Below are 22,412 nucleotides of genomic sequence, written 5' to 3'. Positions count from 1 at the left end.
TAAATCTACTTAGGTTCTTAAAATTAAAAATGTTTTATTCAATTGCTTAATTTCTTAATAATGCTTGATATGTGTCTTGTATCCATTGCAGGTATTTTGTTACTTTACCCTGATGTGTCCTATATCAACTGTAACCGTTTTAACAACTTGATCGCTTGACAAATAAAATGTATCATTATTATTATGTCAACATAATATTAAATGACACAATCTGTTGACTGCAACTTTCTGGCTTTTGTACTTATAAACTAGGTGCTGGCTTGGTCCTGAGTCAATAAATTTGATTTAAACCTGGAAAAAACCCCAAGGGATCCCCTTTAGTCTCTGCCGTCATTTCACCTCCAATGCAGCTCCAAATTAACTTTGCTTCCATCTAGAAAAAGATTTGTCTTGTAACACTTCCGAATCCAGGGCAAAGCTTACTACAGCCCTTTATGTGTTAGGAAAGCTAAAATTCCAAATGCCACAAGAAAATCGGTTACCAACACATTATGCATTCTTTCATTTCCATATTAACCATCCTCAGACTATGGGGACAACTGGCTGGGATCAGGAACTATTTACATTGCAGAAAAGAGAAATTCCTTGCATTATAATTTTTTAGGCACAGGATCACAGCAGGCAACAATTTTCACCAATGGGTGCCACCAAGGCACCCTCTCTCTACTCTCAATCTGTCTTTAGAGTTCTCAGTTATACGGAGAGAAATATCAGCAAATTTCCATTGTGTACTAATGTTCAAATGAATGATGACATACACACACACATACAAGCATTCAATGCATTTTTGTAAACTCTGCAAGTCATGCACAATTAGGATTGTCTGAATGGCCTCTATTTGATAGGCAACCTCTGCAATTATTAAGTATATGCCATGTGATGTTCACACCTAGGTCTTATCATACTCTAGTATTTAGCCAGCATCCCTCTTTGCTCATCAAATTTTTTTTGAGAACAGTATCCTGTTAATTGTGTTCAAATAAAGCGTGTTTTCTGTAAATTGGAAGTATTTACTTAACTAGAGTAGTATCGTTTCAGGACTTCAATTGTATCTCTTTGAAAGATGACCAATGAATTCAGCTATATATGCCTAGTTTCTAATAAAGACTGTATTATTAAACCAAAATGGAAAGCGGGATACACATATGCATTGGATTTGTGCTAAATATGATCAGAAATGACGGCAAAAGTATGAGTAATAACCACATAGAAATGTAAATCAGAGGAAAAGAAAATCTATGAAGGATTGACAAATATGCAGGGGATGAATCACCCCTAGAGAAAGAAATTACAAAAAGAGCAGACTTATAAATAAGACATGTACATGTATATATATATATATATATATATATATATATATATATATATATATATTCTTTGAATAAATATGAAAGCCGACCAATAATAATACATACATAAAAGATGTCAAACTTTTGTAGGCAACCGTTTTGAATTCTATTTTCGCGCCACCCTATTCGCACGGCGTTATTCTTGGTAAAATATTATAGATGGCAGCTAAATAATACCGCGACTTCGGGTGAACAAACTAAGAGACGAAATTTTATTCCTTGTGACTTGTCCCCAATAAGGGGAATGTATTCAGTCGGTTTCAACCAAATCAATTTCTGAAAATGAAGATAATTTGTGATGTAGAAATCAGCAATCGCCTATTACCGTCTCAAAATATGATTGGTAGTAGGCGTGCCGTAAAATCAACCTTAGGCATTGGGAAATTGAATAGCAAGTCTGAAAATATTTTTCTGTTACACCAAACAGCTCAAAATAAAACAGGAAATAAGTACAAGGTAGAGTATGAATAATCAATCTTGCAGACACTCTTTGGATACGCTGTCGTTATTCATGCATATAGTGCCCATAATGATTGTCTTTCAGGCTTCTGGAAATGTCGAAGCTTTGTTCACTCGTTTTATGTCGGAAGGTAAAGCTACTATTCGCCTACGCAATCCACCTCATGACTTATGTGTTCGATCTGCCGACCCTATTCAGTTAAACTGTTTTCTGCGCCTTCTACGAAATATTATGGAAGGTATAATACATTCTTTTAACCAGTAGTGTTTCGTTAATTAATTCTGCAACTAGGCTAATTAAACGTATTTGTCGCCTACAAGTTTTAAGTTAATATCTAGTGTGTGTTTACAGTGATAAATTGCATGATATGGTGTAGGATTTGACCCTTGTTTTGTTTTCCTAATAATTTGTATACAATAATTTTCCTAAGAATATAATTCTTTTTAAAATTGGGTTGGAGCGGTTTTGCCGGTGAATCAACGAAGGGAAGGGCTGAACCATGGGTTTTTAAAATTTTTCACCCAGCCTATTCATAATATATGCACCCATTAATGGATTTTGCATGACTGGAATAATAAATATCGTAAGTAACGTGGTTCTTAGGGTTATTTAATCAGAAGGACTTTGTTTTCAACAGGCAAACCAGAAAATGGTGGTTCATCTAAGTCAGAGGCAGGACGCCTCAAAGAGAATAATTGTGCTTCTGGAGAAGTGGGCAAGTCCAAACCACAGCTCAGTGTTGTTTCCCCTGCTTCCAAGCTGTTGGCTAGTATCAAAAGATCCATGAAAATCACCAAACGCTCAGACTATCCCTCGATTGTTGGATTCCCAAAAACCCTAGAAGAGCTGCAGGTGGGTTTTATACTGTATAAATTAACACTAAGTAATTATTTTCAGCCAATCTTTTGCAGCAAAGGAATTGTGTTTTTATGTACCATAATGTATGGATAATGTAATCTTTTATGCCTCCTCATGCCAGTTGGTAGAACTAAGCCCAATGATTAAATTCCAAAGTTAGGCACCAATTTTGCCCAAAACTGCTTCATTTATTCCCTAATTATTCTTCAGTCATAAATTGCCAGAAGCTTCAGAATAAACAACTGTGTGATTGCCAAACAGTAGAGTCGGTGAAACATCTTTTTCTTTGCCTTTATTTTTCCACTTATTGCTTATTCTGATACCACTAACCATGGTAATCGGGACAAAGTCAAGTGATATGGTTGGTGAGAAAATATCAGTGCATACATGTTGACCACCCAGACCATGGAGCTAAGTTAAGTCAGTTATCTTGCTGAAATGAACTGTAAGGCTCGATTTGGCAAGGCAGGAAGTACTAATGAAAGTTATCAATTAAGAATTTGCACTGTCCCTTGCAAAGTGCATGTTTTATGCTACTTTTAAAATAAAATGTTTTAGGAAGTTTTACAAAGACATCTGTCGAGAAATTTTTAAGTTTTGTCATTAAAACCCCAAATATTCAAGTGTGGATTCAATGTCATTTTGACCCTAAGAAATTTTTGATAGCCTGCCATTTTGGGTATCTGATTGAATGAAACTTGACATCTTTTATTCCACCATTGTGTGAAGTCACTTAATGAAATTTTACTCATCTGACTGTGTTTGAATTCATTTTGTAGCCAATCAAACTTCTTCCATTTCCATGAATTTCCAACCAAGGTTGACTTTCTCCCTAAAATAAAAGTATTCCACTCATCAATCAAACAATCTTAAAACTTTTAAATAACTTAAGTAATATAATATAAATAATTAGGATATGAGTAATCTTGGAAAATAAGGTCATGTGCCCATCTGCTTTAGTTCCAAAATATTATTTTATGGCAAGAAATATTTTTTCAAGAAAAGAATGGGTGACAATTGATTTTCCTTTTAAAAGATTATCCTTCCACCTTTTTTTCCTTGTGAATCTGAATATATATTCTAATGCTGGTGCCCTCCTCATCAATTACCATTTTGTCATTGGTTAAAATTGTGATCTTTTCACAAAATGTCTACCAGGTCATTATTTTTAATGATTTTTCTCAATAAATAATGTTCCTATATAAAAACTTTATACCCAGCTTAATTAGTACAACTTAGAATTTTAAATATCAAAGTCAAGTTAAGTTTTTTAACAGAGGAAATCGCTGCATTGTTATTACCCCTTTAAAATTTCACGTAGACGTGCTATTAATTTTAATAGTTTAAAATTATCTAATGATATTTGTTGAACTTTATTTTTACTATCCATGGTGCCATACTTACTTTCCATTGTAAATATGTGAGGAGCTTAATGATGATGGTATGAATCAAAAGAATTTTTCAAACTATTTTCGAGTTCAGATATAATAAATTTTGTAATTTTTTATAATAGCTCTTTCATTTCATTTTCAAAATAACAATTTTTCTTCTGTTTTGACAAGGTATCAATCAGGTATTTTTAATGTTCTCAGAAGTTGGGAAGTCCAATATGGACACACTTATAGAACAGAATTTACATGTTTGGATTATTGAAAATATATTTCTGAAAATGTTATAAAGATTTTGGAATCTTGTTCCACATTTGCAGAGATGTTTCCACTTTCTGTAGCATTTTTGTTTATCATTAGACAAACTTAGTTTTGTTTTCCTGGAGCAAACTATTTTGTCGATTTAGGAATATTAGGAGTGTATTGTAAGCCTATGTTACTTATGGTTAAAAGAATGAAAAAGTTCTATGTATAGCATTTCTGTCTCCAGGAAGAGCATTTGATGATGATTGGGATGAAATGCTTCTTATCCTTAGCTACCGAAGAGTCTCTTAAAATTGTGGAAGTGTATTCAACAACTTATATTAAGACCAGGCAATGTAATTAAATCTGGACAAAGCAATCAGAAATTAAGAAAGTCAAGGATATTCAACATTGCCTATTATATTCTATTATCCACAACAAATGAGCGATAAATCTTAAGTTTCGTGTGCTAGTGAGTCACAGGCATTAACAGCATCGGAAGTGTGGTGTTATGGGAAAATTACAGAGATCTAGTTAACAGATTGAATTATTTACGAAGATTAGAAGAATTTTAAAAAATCAATTAAAACTCTGAATATAAGAAGGGTTAATCTTATCAGGGATATTGTGAGGAACATGAAACAAAAAATGGCAGAAAGAATAAATATGTAGACTTGAAGATGTCAGTTTGTACAGTCAGTGGGGATTGAATCAAGGAAGCAATAAAACTGATGGCATGATGTACTAATTGCTTGTGGCCAAGTTTTTCAATTGTAGTTGGGTTTTTTCCTCTTGTAATTATGCTGTAACTAAGAATATCTTGTAGTTTTACTGCTTCACAGTGGTGGATGACTTTGACTGAGTGAAAAGGAAAGGGGTCTGTTGAAGAGTGAGAAGTCATTTGGTAAGAATGGAATAAAGGAAGGGAATTGAAATATTCAAGCACGTAAAGGAAGGGAGTAATTAGTAAGGAGCTGAAGAAAGAAATGGTATTAAAAAGTACACATTGAAAGTAATTGAAGTTTTTTTTAAATCAATTGTTATAACGGCAATGCACGGTCTTGCATCAAGTGAAACTGTGATTTTTCAGTTTATAAGATTATTCACTTGTTTGGTTTTGTTAACATATTTTTGAACCATCTCATTTCTTAAAAGCTACAACTTGGTGGTCAAGTCCTCTTAAATGCAATGCAAAGATTTCAAATTCACGCACCATGTAATGTAGACAAGTGACAAGTACTGGGTAATTTATTACCATCAGTAGAATTTGCGCAAATCAAGGAGGACCTGTAGATTGACTTTAAGCTTCAAGAAAGGATCTCATGACATTTGAACATTTAGGGTATCTGCTTGGATTTTAGATCAAAAGGTAAATAATTGGTTGATTTATTTGTATGTTCTTTTTTCCTGAATGTGAAATACAAATTAAAGTCTGGGACTGAATTTAGTTTTGTGTAGGTATTATTAAAAAGTTTTTGGAATGATAATAATCTTTGTAAAATGGACTGTTATGGTGCCTTGTTTGTTCATGTTCTTCAGAAGTGGATACATATAAAACTATCACAAATTGAAGCCTGAATCCTTATAGTTTATTCATGTGCTTGACTTCAATTCTGCAATACATTGACATTCTTTGGAAACTGCCCAAAAATTATCGCATGAGTACACTGCCTGTAATTTATGAAAGTGTTGTTATCATGGGTTATTTTTAGTCCTTTGGATGAACTGACTGCTGTTAAAACAAGCCATCAATTTGGATCTTACAGATCAATCGACTGCAGCTAACATGTCTTGATCGGCAAGTAACGAGACTCCCTTTGCTGAGGATACTTGATCTTACTGGTAATCGCTTGAGCTCTCTACCCAAGGAATTGAATCTCCTACGCAACTTGCGAGAGCTAAGATTGGCCCACAATTCTTTTGGAGACTGTGCGAATGGAGTTTCATCGACATCGCAGCATTCAGTAATTATGATTTTTATTGTTTTGAATTCCTCTTTTCTGTAATTGTGCTAATAACTAGATGAAAAAATTCATTATCAAGCATGGATTTTTAAGTAACTTTGGAAAAAGTGAGAGGTGAAAGTGGATCAATGTTTATGTTTTTTGGTGTTGCATATTTATGTGTGTGTGTGTGTATATATATATATATATATATATATATATATATATATATATATATATATATATATCGTGTCTATTATGTAATATGTGTGTGTGTATGTATATATATATACACATACAAATATTTTTTGATATATGTATATAAACATATGTGTATATATATATATATATATATATATATATATATGTTTATATATATATATACATATATATGTATTTTCCTTTTTGAAACTGGAGGCAACGAAAATGTTTCTTCTCATGTATATTCTTGTTTCAGAGTCCAACAGAATATGAAAAATGGGCGTGGATTGGGGGCAACCTCATTACCACACTGACATTTTTGGATCTCTCATACAATGAGGTGAAGTATCGCTCATTAATAGTCCAAGCATTGCATGTAAAAATCTCATTACAAGAAGATATGAAATGTTAAATCCATAATTTCTACATTGATTGATATGATTTAATGGTGGTTAAGCATTCAAGGTGTTTACCTGCGGAATATTTTTACTTCTACATGTCCACCTATGCATCTCTGCAGAGAGTTTCATCCAGTGGAATTTTAAATATTTGGACTTCCCGCGCTAGTATTCGTGTTATTAATATTAGAGTATGTTGGACATGGGTTCAGTGGACAACACTGATGGTCTTAGTAAAAAAAACTTTTTAATTTGAAAGAATAGTTCTTTTAAAAACCACAATGTTAAACAAATCATTTTTATGGTTTGGTTTTTTAAGAAAACAGATGTGTGACCTTCCAAATAACTTTGGGAAATATGTATTAGTACTTGTTCTCAACATTTTTTTATTTCTCTTTGCAAAGACAGAAGTGGAATATAGTTTGTTACTCATAAATCCTAACTTTTAATGAGGTTTTTTTGCTATAAATTCCCTGAACAGAGTGGTGTATAAATTAGCTGAGTTCCAAATGTAGAAAAATATTTTGGAACCGAAATATTTGTTTCAGTTGCCAGATGATTAAATAGTTAGGCTTTTTCCCACTCTCCCTCTGCTTAGCGCATCAGCCTTCCACCCTCAACTCTCCCTCAGTGTGTCTATCCTCTAATTTGGAGATCACAGAAACATAATCAGTATTGCTGTTAATTCTTTGTATATGTGTTAAACAATATTATCATAAGATGATTTTTTTAGACTCTGATTATGATCAAGCAAGTACATCTGTGACGTGTTTTCTAAAACTTAATGTGGATTTTCTTTGCTCCATTAAAACCTGCTAAATAGCTTGCATTGACAAAATAATGTAATTTGATTCTCATAATTACTCTACCATCCTTGAGGAAATGTCAGCCAAAGAGAAATACTTAATTCCATCTTTAAATGAGATACAAATGTCAGATATTCCCAAAACCAAGCAATGCTCATCAAAGAACTAATCTACAAAAGAACACTAAAAAAACTAAAGAACAAAGAGCTGTCATGGTCCTTCAGTTTCTAATGAGAAGTGAGGAAAACATCTTTCCAAGAGGTCTGCATCCTCAAATTTTTGGCTACCTCTGAATTTCTTAATGACAAGACTTAAGAAATGAATGGGTTTTCCTTAGTATGTCGTTTGTGTATTTCCATGAGTGTTTACAAAGTTTTTCCTTTATTTTCCAGCTGAAGGAAGTACCTGATGTTATCTGCAAATTAAAAGCTTTGTTGAACTTGAAGCTGGATTATAATGCACTGCCACTGTTGCCCTCTGGCCTGGGTACAATGTTCAATCTCAGGTAAATTGAAAGAAAGAAATTATGGGAGGAGGATGTATTGAATGTATGAATTCTCAAATGTTTGGTGTCTGTTCTTTCATAATTTTTTTGTTCACATCCCTGAGGTCATCTCTCTCATTTTTCTGCAGACTCCTCTCTGTTTCAAACAATTATTTGATATGCTTGCCAGGCAGTCTCAAAAAAATTCAGTTGGAAGCCATAGACTTATCAAACAACCCTCCAATGGAGATTCTCGTTCACACTCCAAGGTACCTGTGGCCCGATGGTATGTCTCCTTCAGCGGCTCTTGGTGTGCCGACTCTTAGGGAATGGGCTGCTCGAAAAGTCGTCTCAGTGGGGTAAGTTCACGTTTCATCTCTTCCTCTGAATGGCAGCCAGTGTTGAGGGCATAATGCTTAAAAGGTAGCTATTCTAAGTAAGCTGTAGATAAAATCTTTAATGAAGGTACTAATGAGATGTTAAAATCTCTGCATACTGTAATGGGGACCTATTTGTATGTCTGGCCCTTCCTTTATGGGGGGTCCAAATGTATATATATGCCTGTGGGTTTCCTCTAGTGTCCAGATTGGTATGATTAGACGAGGGGCGTCATTTGAACAGTTAGTTGGTTGATTTGTCCAAAATGGAATGAAGTTATTCGATATCTTTTCTTGATAGCTTCAGGTGGTTCACTTCCATCTTTAGTGGATCTTGTAGTCCATGTATCCGTATCCCTTACTGTGAAATTAAACAGAAGACAACCAAAAACAATCTCCCAGCCTCTCACTTACCTAAGTTTCTCTCTCTCTCTCTCCTTGTCATATAATGGCTTAGGTAGACCCAGATGTGTTTCCCGGGGTGAATACAGCTTGGGAAAGAGGAAAGATGGATGGGGAAAGTGAAAAAGATGTCTCTCTCCCGAGTTCTCTTTTTTAAATCTGTCAATATGTTCATTGAATCCCTCATTGGGTTGATGCCAAATTATCCTGGAAAAGAAATGGAAAATGTCCAGCCCAACATCTAGAACGTTAACAGAGGAAACCGTTTCAGGCTTTATTTAGTGGAATTATCTCCCTAGTAGCTAAAGCATTTTTGTGATTTTTCTGTTACCAACATATCTTCCAGAGAAAAAACTCCCCCCAAAAAATCCCCCTTATTAACCAATACATTACTGAATTCTACGTGGCATTCAGAGCTTAGTATATGATGAGCTCCGGTCAATCAAACTAGCCTTCAGTTTAACTAGTTACAGTTAGTTTTGCAGTTTAATATCTCCATGTCATAATGTGATTTTAATAACTTTCCTGACAATAGTGGCATTCATAGTTGATGTAAATGAAACATTCATGATAATCTGTGAAATTAAAGAAATTCTCTCTGTACAGGTAATCTTCTTGTTTGACCCCAAATTCAATATATATTCTCTGCATATTTGAAACTCCTGTTAAAAAATATTGATAAAGGTATTAAAGAAAATACATGCCAAAGAAACCTGCCTGGGGCTCACTGGAAGTTTCTACAAAAAAAGGTAGATCCTCATGATGTGCCATCCCCTCTTTGTCTCATGCTTTTCAGTATAAATCATTCCTCCCGAATTCATACCTATCCTCCTCAATTCATCTAATCCAGCCTTCACAATGACCTCACCTGAAAAGTGCTTTATGTCTCTCTTCCAAATGGTCCCATGGTTCACATCCATACTGAATGATGTGCCATGTCCAATTACTTGGCAAATCTCTTCCTTATTGCCCTGCCGATGCTCCCTTTCCTTGGTCAGTTCTACTTCTTATTTATTCTACATAATGCATAATTAATTGATAGCACTTTCTTTGCAAGGTAATGCTTGTGTGATAGTTTTATTAACATCATTACGAGCAATCCTGAACTACATTGACAGTTGGAATGATAAGGAAAAAATTGGAGAGAATATATTTAGCAGATAGATGCGAGAATTTGTTCTCTCCTTGTACATATGTTAAGAAAACAAAAAACAAAGATAGGGAAACCCTTACTCTTAGTTCTTTATATTTTTGTGGATGATGTCAGAGTACCCCATTTCATGTGTCCTTGTGGTGGCTTGTTGGGCTGCTATCAAGGGGAGAATGGAACTTCATAGAGGCAGTCAGAAAGATGGCATCATGTAAAGAATAAATTGAATCAAGCCAAGTAATACAAATCAAATACTTTCCACTTAACTACTCACATGTCTCACCTTGACTGGAGCAACTAGGTTAGAAAAATACAGTTCCACCTTAGGGAAACTTTACTGTAAGGGATATTTGTGAAACTAATACAAACTCAGCTGACATATGCTATTTCATTTTGACAGCAATGAAATGGAGATTATCCAGAAAACATTGGAGGAATAGTTGGATGAGAAATTAGTTTGTTGGCATTAAGATAATGTCCAAAGAAAATCCTCTAAGTTATTCAGAGGATTTTTTGAGTTTTCTAAATAGGTTATAATGAGTGTGTGTGTTGGTATCATTATTGATACAACTGGAGTGGGGGGGATCCCCATTGGTCAAGAAAGAGAGAAGTATTTAAAAGAGATGGTGATCTCTTATTTGAATTCTGGCGCCGGGGAAACAATGAAGAATCAACATAATATTGGCAGACTTGGCCTCTCAAATAAAATATTAGTTCTGATCCTCTCACTACTAGATTCAATTTTGGTTTCCAATGGCACAGGCAATCTAAGAAGTTCAGAAATTCTCTATATGTGTACATGTCATTCCCTAAAGGACAAAGATCTCTTGCAAAAGCACTTCAACAGTGGGAACTAAAATAAATATTTAACTCCCTAACAATCCTCAAAATATATCTGTATAGTTAAGAGCAAATTGAAAAATTTCATGTTGATAAAGCATTATTACTAGATTGGAGATATATTCTTGGTGAACCACCAGAAAATTTAAACTATCTACATTGTCTTATTAACTTTTGTGTTTTATGTTGGCATTTTGCATTTATTTCTTTCTATTATATTTTGTGTGTATGGTCTCTGGATGTTAATAAATGAATTGGATTTGGAATTTATGCACAATTGTTTAAACCTTATTTAAATTAAAAAGAAAAGTTTATTGACTGCAGGTATTTAAGGCTTTCATTATGAAGTTGGTATTGCTAAATTCTCCATAGGGAAAAATGAAATACTTAATGCAGTTTCATCAAAAATGTTTTAACCCTGAAAATGGCTCTGTATATATGTTAAAACTATTGCTTGCTATGAAATCGTGCTGAACTGTAAAATATTTTTCATTGTCAACTATGAATAGTGCTAAATTCCACTTAAGTGATGCCCTAGTCAATTTATTATAATTATTATAGGTAATCTGCTGGTTAAGTTAGTTTGTGGAGGGACACAACTACCAAATAAATATCTTACCTCTACAAACAAAACCCAACCCAACATCCTACACTGCAGAAAACCCCCCTTCATCTCTGTATGCTTCCTTCCTCCCTTCATTCCATCCAATATCCGTATCCTATTCCTGCCCCTTCCTCATGTTCCCAACATTATCCCCTCTTTCACAGTCTTCAACATCCCAATGCCAATCATTATGGTTTTCATCCATTTTTGCAGTCTCCTTGTGATTTCTCCCAGCAATCCCCTCTCTCCTCACCCACCATGCCTAGCACTTCCTGATTTGCTTTACTTTCTGTCCACTTCACCTTCTGTCCACTTCACCTTCTCCATCATTCTCCACACTTACATTTCAAAAGTCTCCAATCATTTTGTTTCAATGACCATGTTTCCGTGCCATACATAACCACACTACATATCTAAGTTTAAACAGGCCTTTCCTTAGCACCCTTGCTTTAGCGTTCATGTCATAAATTCTCTCCTTGTGAAAGCTTCTGTAACTAACATAATTCTTCTTCTTTTGTACCAACTACTTTGACCATTTCATTATTTTGTACACAATATTCAGTCACTCTGCCACATGCAATCCACGGGACTGTTACAGCCCTCTCCCCTGTTCTACTGGCCATGTTTTCCTCCAGCTACAATTGAGCAAGTGACAGAGTGTAAATGTTTTGGTATTTCTTTGTCTGCAAATATTTCTTGGGATTCAAATGTAAAAACCCTTCAGCATAAGCTCAGTTCCACTTGCTATTTATTAAGAGTCCTGCATGAGACTATAAGTAAAACCCCACTACTTATTTTATACTCTGGGTAAATGTATTGAAATATAACATATAGTGTAAAATTTTGGAGCTCAGCTGCCATTTCTCTGACCATATTTAAAATTCAAAAGAAAACCATCATAATAATCACTGGGAAACATCATAATGCACCATCGAGGCATATATTCCAGGAATTAAAGTTTCCGCCACACTCGTGCATGAAAATATCAGCAACTAATCCCTTAACTCTGACCATCATCATCATTACATTGGCAGAAGGCACAGCATCCATTATAGCAATATTGTAACGAAAGCGTTAAAGTTAGGGCCCAAGGAAAGGGCATCTTACATAAAAGAATAAAGGATACTAAGGGAACCACTCAATTAAAAAATTTAAAATAAAAATTTAAAAAAATTAAGAATAAATATACTATGTGACTATGGGTCGCGGTAGTCCAGTGGGTAGAGCGTTGGACTACTGACTGGAGGGTCCCGGGTTTGATTCCCAGGCAAGGCACTCTGGGCACCTGCAGCTCCACCCAAGCTAATGTGATTTTTCGGGTACCAGATCTTTCTGGGAAACCATAACCGATACAGGGAAAGTAACTGGCCCACCTGCCCTGATGTGTGAATTTTCACGCGCCGTATAGGGCTAAGTACTGTTTGAACTCTACCATCACCTACCAAACCAACCTTTGGGTTGATTACTGTGTTTATGGTTATACTATGTGACATGTTATACTTGGTTGACGAATATCTCTAATATATTCCTGATCATTGAGTCCATACTTATTGTTTATAGCCATGCTCTGTCTAATTTATATAAATGCTCCGTGATTTTGAATGGATTATTGTGTTTGTTACATATAATGTGCATGTGTGTTGGTACTACATTTATTGTAATTGTTAGCACCATATTTTGTCTCACGATTGAGCCTGTATGCATTTTACTCCTTTTTGACGTGCCTAATATTACTTATATACACCATCCATCAGGTAATTTTGTAATATGATCTAAACGCAAATAAAATGTATCATTATTATGCAAATAGATTCCTCTTGAATAGTGAAATTTGCTAATAATATATTCTATTGGTTCAGGCTTCACTTCGTGGAAGTATTTAATATCCATACTAAAAAGAAAGACTTGTACTTTTCCACAGATTTTATTATATGGTACAATGCATTTCACCGACTTGCGGCATAATCAGGTACCTGATGATGCCGCAAGTCTGTGAAACACATTGTACCACATAATAAAATCAGTGGAAAAGTAAAAGTCTTTCTTTTTAGGATGGAGTGAAATTCGCTTCTAATTTTTAAAATGATTAGGCAGATTCCTAACCAATTTTATTGAACCTCGAATATATTGGTCCATGAATCCATATCCACTTGGTTGACAGGAAAGAAATATTGATGTGCTCTCAATTAAGAAATGCTGTCACTTTGCTTGGCCCTGTTTCCTACACCTTCTTCATAACATTCCCTTTTCCGTTAATGAGGTAGTGATGAAATTAAAATCAATGAAGACCGTTCCAACTTTCGCAGAACTTGCAGTGGTGTTGAAAAATGATATCCCACATGAAGTAATAAAATGGTCTGCAACATCTAACTCTCAATTTTTTTCTTTCAGCCTGCAGCCAACAGCGAGTGATATCCCCTACCAGTTAGTGTCTTACCTCTCCCATGCTGACTTCTGCGTCTGCGGAGGTCCATGCTTTGAGTCCAAATTGAAAATGCTCATTTCAGTCGAACCCAGGAACATTGCAATATCTGTGGTGAGGACATCAGTGTCCCAAAAACCATTGATGCTGGCGTACTTATGCTCTCTCAGGTGCTTGGAGTCAATGAGGAATGCTTCGTAATGTGTGTGCATGACACAAAATTAGTTGTGAAGAATATTTTTTTCTCTCCTTTAAGATGTGGATGTGCATTTTTCATTAATCTGTGAAGTTGGAGAAGGAATGAGTCCAGAGAAGAAGTGTGAGCTTGTTTTTTCCCCACTCATAATTGTCATTCATTCAATGCTTGGGAGTGATAAATGGAAGTAGAGCAGCAGGAAAAATTTCTTAGCCTTGGATATTAAGATGAATCTTTTATTTAGATTATATTTTATGGAAATTGTGATTCACACCTTTCACTGATTGTTTCACAAATTTTGGTGCGGTTAAATTTTTTTAATTTTGTGACGTCTCTGCTCAATGTTGACGGTTGGTTTTGCACTGAGGAGTTTTCAGTGTGTGCAATAGGACTGTGTGGGTTTAATTTCAAGTCAGATGAGTGTGAAAAATATGTACATATGTAACTCATAAGAATGAAGTACATTGTTCTGTTTTCGTCTCTTGCTACGGTGTCATTAATTAATGCTACTGAGTATTATGTAACCAAATATAAAATATATATATATCTTTATTTTATTTATTTATATAAATGATGTATGTTTTACAAAGTTATTGTTTGGATATTTTTTCAGCCTCTCGTGGTCATCACATCCCCATTTAGTACATCGATTGAATAAAATACGAGTATTTTTCTATTTGCCTGATCTTTGAAGTAAGAAAAAGTGATTTCACTAATAAGTGATCTTCCTATTTTTACAATGTTGCCCATAAATATAGTTAAGCATGCAGTCACTTAAATTTAAAAGTTTTTTGTAATGTGATGCTTTTCATAAAATTTCTAACGAATAAACTACTGAAGTTTATTTGTTATTGATTAAAATAGGATGCTATTGAAACTTTCAAAAATTTCACTTGTGTATGTCTGTTGTGAATATGTTGATAGTTGTTTTTTTTCTCTAGATACTCAAATAATTGCTTAAGTTACATGTATGTATGAATAATGACCAGCTGATGGTAAAATGTAGCTCATTATGGATGTAATGGCTAATAAATATTAAAATTCCCATCATTCAGTTGCCTAAATTTATATAGTGCATGAAAATCATTTACCAGATGTCCAGAAGTCCTTAACATTAAACTCGAACTTCAACCCATAGTAGAGTAGGTTCATTTATAAGCAATCTTTATTGGTAATCTACCAGTTAGGATAGTTATTAGATGGACACAACTATTGACGGACAACACCACACACCACAACAACGGACGAACAACACCACAACAACGGACGAACAACACCACAACAATTAGATAAACAATCTCTTTTCTCTCCTACAAATGAACCCAGCATCATACTCTACAACAAAGTTACTTTCATCTCCTAATACTTCTTTCCTCCCTTATTTCTGTCCAGCACCTATTCCTGCCCCTTCCTTGCTTGCATATCACTTCCATGGCTCAAAATGCCAATCCATATGCTTTTCATCCATTTTTCATGTCTCCTTTGGATTTTTCCCAGCAATCCCCTCTCTTCCCCCACCATACCTAAGCACTTCCTGTTTTGCTTTCCTTTCTGTCCACTTCACCTTTTCCATCCTTGTACACACCCACATTTTAAAAGCCTCTGTTCTATGCCTGCCATCCTGCTTCTGTTACCATGTTTCTGCGCTGTATTTAACTATGCTCTACATCAAAGTTTTGACAAGCCTTTTCTTAACACCCTTACTCAACATCCCTGAGATCAATTATCTCCTACTTGTGAAAGCCTCTTTGCCCAAGACAATTCTTCTCCAAACGTATCTACAACTTGGACCATTTTAGTTAAGCAGCTTAGTTTAGCTTGTTAAGCTCAAAACCAATCATTAAACAGCTAAATAACTTACAGATGATGTTCCTTTGGTTACAACATTGAGTCACTATTGAGAGAAATCTTATTTGCTTATGAAATCAGATTTGTCGGCTATCTCCATATTAAGTTAACATTCAGTCTAACTAATGATTGGCTCTAATGAGACAGTATAAATCTGGCCTTAAGTGTTGTTTCTGCTCTCTGGCCACAAGCAACCTACCTATTGATAATAAAGAAACCAATGTCTTCGATTACTGTAAAATGGACCTATTATTTTTCTTAATACCTTTCTGGATTGGTTCAACCTCTAGGCAATGTATTTTAGAAACTAACTACCGTATGAGCATGCTTCAAAATCGGTTACATATTTTATATTATTGTAATTGACAGCGTTTAGGACTTGTGAGTTGATTTTTGAACCATTTTATTAGAAAAATAGTTTTTCATATGAATTAAAATATGGCATATTCCTCTTACCTAGAATGTCATCAATATTCAGATTAATAAAAGAATTTATAATATATAGTACATCCCAAATAGTACACAAAGCTCACATCACTAAGTCAATTCAATGCACAAGCTTCAACTGTCACATCAAGCAGTAGTGAACAGTTAACATAAACTTGATCACATATATCTACATTAACATGCATACAATGATTATGTAAGTATGGTTTTTTGAAAGGGTCGAAAAACATTAATTTGATGCAATACAAGAAAAGTGTTCACACCCCACAATCTCTGATCGAGACGAGAGAATTAACTTGTGAATTCTGAGAAATTGAATGACCTTAATGGCCAATTGATTCGAAAAGTGAAGAGTCAGGCGTGATGTTGTGTTGCAATTTTCCACAATTAAATTTAATTGTGGAAAATTGCAACTAAGTTTTTATTAGGCCAATTGGTTATTCGCAGTTAATGACAATGGGAGAACAGCATATGGTGTTCAGATATAGAGACAGTAAGTGCATCAAATTTAATGTCACAGGTTACATGATAATTACACAGGATGAGTTGAGATGTCACCAAGTAATAAAATACTCAACAGTTGGTCATGAAACTATTGGTTATGGATCCACGTTATGATTCATTCACTCAATAATTTTAAAATTAAGAACAGTAAAAACTTAATCCCATGACTTACACGTGTGAGATTCCATGCATGGCTTAAGCAACTAGAATGTTGCTGCAATTATGTCTGTCTGTGGTCCATTAATATCCAAACTAGTCATCAACCATTTTCAATTGCTTACGCCAACTCTACCATTAATTCACGTCTCTTGTTCATTCATTTAAAACTGTGAAATGATAGAAACAATATCCTAGGTTTTACAAAATTTCATCTGCAATCGTAGTGGTGCCATTTACAAAACATCTTTTGCAAATTCATTTGATTGGAACACAATTCGTTCACACACTTAATAGAATTTAGATATGAAACAGGCTTGTCTACTAAAAATGCACTCATCTGAATTATAAATATCTACGTGGGAGTCAAAACATTTTGCTTTATGAAAATTATAACATTACTAGATTTGTAAATAGCATAGAGTGCTCAAGCATTTATTTTTAGAGCTTGATTATTAGCGTCAAAAAGGCCTGTGCAAGGGATTCCCTGGCCGTACAGTAGTATATAATCAGAAACTAGAGGAAAAAAAATTACAGTGCCAATCTTAAAAATATTGACAGAATTTGTGAGGAATGTAGGAACTTGGAGATGAGTTTTCAGCAGTTTTTGGTTTCCAGCTCTGAACCGAACTCTTAATAGGCACTTGTCTCACTCGTTAGCCCATTTCCCGATAAAGTATTTGATTTTAGCATCCATAGGAAATCCTATCGGTACATATTAATCAAGTCTACAATGAAAATTCTATGCCCCCTCTATCAAAAAAGGTTTGAGGAAAAAGAGGAACTCTTCCTCTTTCCTCAACACTTTAATTGGACATTCCAAATGGAAAAGTCACCAAATACAAGAAAATCACACTGATTATAATAAGGAAGTTTGGCCTGAAATTCTATGGGCTCACTGTGAAGAGATCAGCAGCACAATCTTACTAATCTGCTGAGTGGACACCTGAAATATTATCTCAGCGATGGAAGACTTAGCCATCAAAACAATGGGATGGTCAACAATGGAAGGTTGAAACTGTCTCAACAAATGACATGTGAACTAACTCGAAATGTAATTCATCATGTAATAAATAATGACATTTCTTTTTCAACAATATCTTCCATTAAATGAATTCTGGGATTAAAAAACTTTACAAACATTCAAAATGTTCATAGGTGGATATGACATTAGAAGATTTTTAACTCGTCCTAAAACAATAATCAACACAAAATATTAATTTAACATTCAATGAATATTACTTTTGAATTCTTATATAGTGTTTTGAACATCTGTATAACATTTTAATGATGATAACCTTGGATATATAAATGTGGTATAAGAAATACTGTATGAATGTTGAATACATAGGTGATATCTTAAGAATCTAAACATTAAAACTGTTTACCCTTGAGGAAAGGTGATGCATGGTCTTTTCTGAATGACAAGAAACAATTGAATGGTTATTTCAGCAAAGTTTCTTCCAATTTAATACAAAGTATCCAAAATCATGATTAATTTTTTATCAGCATTGCATTGAATATGGCGAGCTCAAATGACCTCCAGATTGTGACAAGATTGGTTGAGTGGCAATGGTCCTCATCCTCCAATATTATTCTGAATTCCTCAAGAATATCCCTTGTACCATAAAATCATTAACACATTATATGTTCAAGTTTTGTATTCTCTGTTCATCAATATATGAAAATTACCACGCATTGATACACTTTATGGACAACTTAATTATGAATTCCCTTCCAACACGTGCCTCTTCGCTCATTCCAAATATTTTCAAGATACATTAAAAGTTGTCCGATTCCTTTCAGGAAAATCTCATTTCCCTTATCAAGCCTTTGAATTTCATTCTCCCAAGCTTCTGCCCTTTACATTCATAATAATAAAACAGGTCTGGCGTCACTTGGTGGAAATTCTTCATATTGAAATTAAATTTAAAACACTTCGCTTTTCCACATAAAACACTTATTTACGACCTAGGTTTCATAATGGTATAACATCATCATCAGGGACCTGATAATGCCATACCATAACGAAACCTAGGTCGTAAATCAAAGTTTTTCATGTGGAAAAGCGAAGTGTTTTAAATTTAATTTCAATTCATAATAATATTTATTCATCAGCATATATGAGAAGAAGGAGTAAAAAAATACAGATGCATGTAAATATGTAAATGCAAAGCATAAAATCTGCAATTGTCACTGAAATATAATATCATTGAGATACTCGCTGATAAAAGAGTTGCACAATTTTCACACGAAGAATTTCTCAAAATTACATTTCAAGGAGGTGACACTTCCAGCGTCTTTCACAGATGGGGAAGTTCAGTAATAAAAAGGCAACCCATATCCTTTTATATTTTGATCCATTGGCAGTTTAATTCAGATAAACTGGAAAGACGTGCAAGAAAGAGAAAGAAAGGGTAAGTGGTGGATTAGTGCTATTGCCCACAATGCATAAATGCATATGAGTGTTACAACAGTACTAATCTTGGAAAATAATAACCTCCACCCACACAATTATACCTACCATAATTAATTAACAAGAATGAAAAAACTCCTGTTATATCTCAATGATACTATATTGCAGTGACTGAAGTATTCAGTCATTCAATGTTTTCATGCTCTAGTACTTTTTTGAATTGTCTTATTCCTCATTCAAATGTTGCCATGAGATGAATATATTATCATATATCATGAGATCACAAACGTACTATTATGCCCTGATAGTGGCTATGAATCACACAAATATGAGCAATCCTGGAACCAATTACCCCAAATAAAAGACAAAAAAAAATTCAGTAATAATATTTCAGTCAACAAGATTACAATCAATCAGATGGGAATGAAAGAGAATAATGCAATAGGGCTTAGGATATGAGTAGACAGGGTGGACACATGTTTTATAGATTCCTATTCCCAACTTTTTTTATTTTTCTCCAACTAATATGCCCTCCTTTTTCTTCATAGTATTTGGACCTTGATGTCATTTTCACAGGGATTATCTTTCAATGCCTCACCTAGACACTTGTATCTCTGTAGCCAGGCCAAAACTATCATTTCAGTTTTTGCCAAGGTCTGCAGGCACAATGGCCTATGGTAAGCATGAACCAAAGTCATAAAACTAATATGAACATCTTTCTCATCAGAAATTCTCAATTTGATCATCATATTCCCATTTGTTGTCATTTCATTTCAATATCATATTCCCAATTTGAAAATTAAGCTCCCAATTAAAAATTTTAACCTTTTTTATAATTTTTGAGAAATGGGAATAATTCTTACTTCTTCTGAATGAATGGTTACAGTCACCGCAAAATCACAGTCCATTTTTAACACCTAAAAACAAGTATGGTGACCCCTACCCATTTTTGGGTTTTTCTCTCTCCAAGGAGGGATTACCAACATATGTAAGTCTTATACGATATTGCCTTCACGATAGCACACCTTTTGGCATCAAAATATGTATTTATATATTTATCACCAGTCACTGCCAGAGAAAACATCTCCAAGCTGATTCATCACAGCGCTTGATTTCAGAGTCCTTAATGTGACTGCCTAGGTCACAAACTGATACATAGCAGAGAAAATGAAAGTAGCCTATCCAATTCATACAATAGATATGTCAGCCCCCATCTGCTACAGGAAACTATTCTTTCCCATGGGAAACATCACAAAATCCACACTTTGGTCAGCAAAAAGACACAAAGGGTCACTTGCAAAAGTATAATGGCAACTCCTGAGCTAATAACAAGTGAAGCAGCAAGGGATGGATTTATCCCACTCATCCATTAAAAAAGCTAACTCCTTGAAATGGGTATGGCACCATCCTTCAGTTGCTGGATGGGTCACTGCCGGTTGGAGCAAACAGTGATGATGGGCACCATTAAAATAGTCAAGAAAAACAAAGACAACACCACGTCTCTCAGAGAAGGATGGACCAACTGCACTTTGGGAAAACACTATCACTCTCTTCCTAATCAGTGCATTGCATTCCAGCCAAAAATGACTGTGGCCTTATTGGGAAACGGCAGTGACCAAATGACCAGGGGATCTGGAGCTCAAATCCCGATGACAACTCTGTGGACACCTTTATATAAATATCCATTCTGGGTGATTTATAGGGCACAAGAACCTCTTAAGGAATTGCAGGCTGTGCAAGGAATAGGAATGGCCACAATTCTGAATTTTTATGCTTTTTCATGACTTGGGACAATCTGATCTCAAACTTTGGGTCAATTATACGAGACTATAAACAAAAATGTTAAGATCAACTGAAACACACTCATAAATGTAACCAAAAACCAAATCATGTCCAGCATAAGAAATGGCCCTTGCTTGAGAAAGTGGCAACGACTCACCTAGTGTTATTTGCTGAGAGTCACATCCAATGATAACAATTTTGGTGCCAATGTGACAACACGACAAACAGCACAATATGTTCTGGCACACTTGCATAATTAGTGTCAGCACTAAGCACAAGATGGGTGTTCCAGTTAAAAGCTGTTCACCTGCTCACTGCTAGGAACTCTTACTTTTTACACTTATAAAAATTCTTACATCACATTCTCCCATAAGTATCTTCAAATGTCATTTGATATTCAAAATAGTTTGAACTTCCACAAAACATCAGAATTATTTTGTTGCGATAATTCTGTACGAAGTTATTCACAGTAAAAACTGTTAAAAAGGTGGTATATGCTATAATCTGCGGAATTCACCACTATCAAAATTGCACTAAACGGCAATTGAATTTTTCAAAAGAATGTCCCTAAATAAGGCTAAACACAAAGAAGGGGATGGAAAAAAGCAATCTGCTTATTTTTATTCACAAACAGTAAAATTTTAATCCTTGGGACTGAAGGGAAATGTCAAAATAGTCAAGTGTTTAAAAGATAAATAAATATTAAAATAGATAATATACCTTTAGAATTACCTAAGGGTTTTAGGTAAAAATGGAAGGAAGAGATTATTTCACCCGGCAAGCAGTATTATTTGACCGAATGATAACCCTAGATCAATTTCAACTCTCATCCTGAAAAGGTTAAGGCAGCACTACAGGGAAAATTCAAGAACTGCCTTCTTTCTTTCAAAAGATTCCTTTAAAGGAATCCTCAACTGGTAAGCATCAATATTCACTTCACGGTGTAAAAATCATTGGCTTGACCAAGGCTCAAATCTAGATTCCCTTCATTTCCGGCCAAGTGCCATCACCACATTAGATATTAATGGTATAATATGACAATATGTCGTTAGCATAACTGGTTAAAGCATTCATCCAGAAATAGAGGGGGATCCAGGTCAAGACAAATGATTTTCATTTAGTGAAATTTCTGCATTTT

The 22,412-nt window shown here is 34.6% G+C and overlaps 1 protein-coding gene across 2 annotated transcripts; it reads left to right on the top strand.

The window, feature by feature from the left end:
- The first annotated feature begins 1,534 nt into the window (after positions 1–1,534).
- On the top strand, positions 1,535–15,102 carry Lrr47 (Leucine-rich repeat 47). Of its 2 annotated transcripts, none has more exons than XM_071589127.1 (8): positions 1,535–1,805; positions 1,894–2,047; positions 2,447–2,661; positions 6,065–6,262; positions 6,699–6,782; positions 8,039–8,151; positions 8,280–8,489; positions 13,895–15,101. In XM_071589127.1, the coding sequence occupies exons 1-8, from the start codon at positions 1,632–1,634 to the stop codon at positions 14,124–14,126; spliced, it is 1,380 nt and encodes a 459-aa protein (XP_071445228.1). In that variant the 5' UTR covers positions 1,535–1,631; the 3' UTR covers positions 14,127–15,101. The 2 variants fall into 2 exon arrangements, with proteins under 2 accessions (XP_071445228.1, XP_071445229.1); XM_071589128.1 differs by having other exon boundaries at positions 1,738–1,805; positions 1,940–2,047; positions 13,895–15,102.
- Positions 15,103–22,412: the final 7,310 nt, after the last annotated feature.

This window comes from Hetaerina americana, unplaced genomic scaffold, assembly GCF_022747635.1.
Source record: "Hetaerina americana unplaced genomic scaffold, ioHetAmer1.1.p SCAF_33, whole genome shotgun sequence".
Lineage (NCBI taxonomy): Eukaryota > Metazoa > Arthropoda > Insecta > Odonata > Calopterygidae > Hetaerina > Hetaerina americana.
The sequence above is the reverse complement of the archived record's forward strand: the minus strand, read 5'-3'. Positions and strand labels throughout refer to the sequence as shown.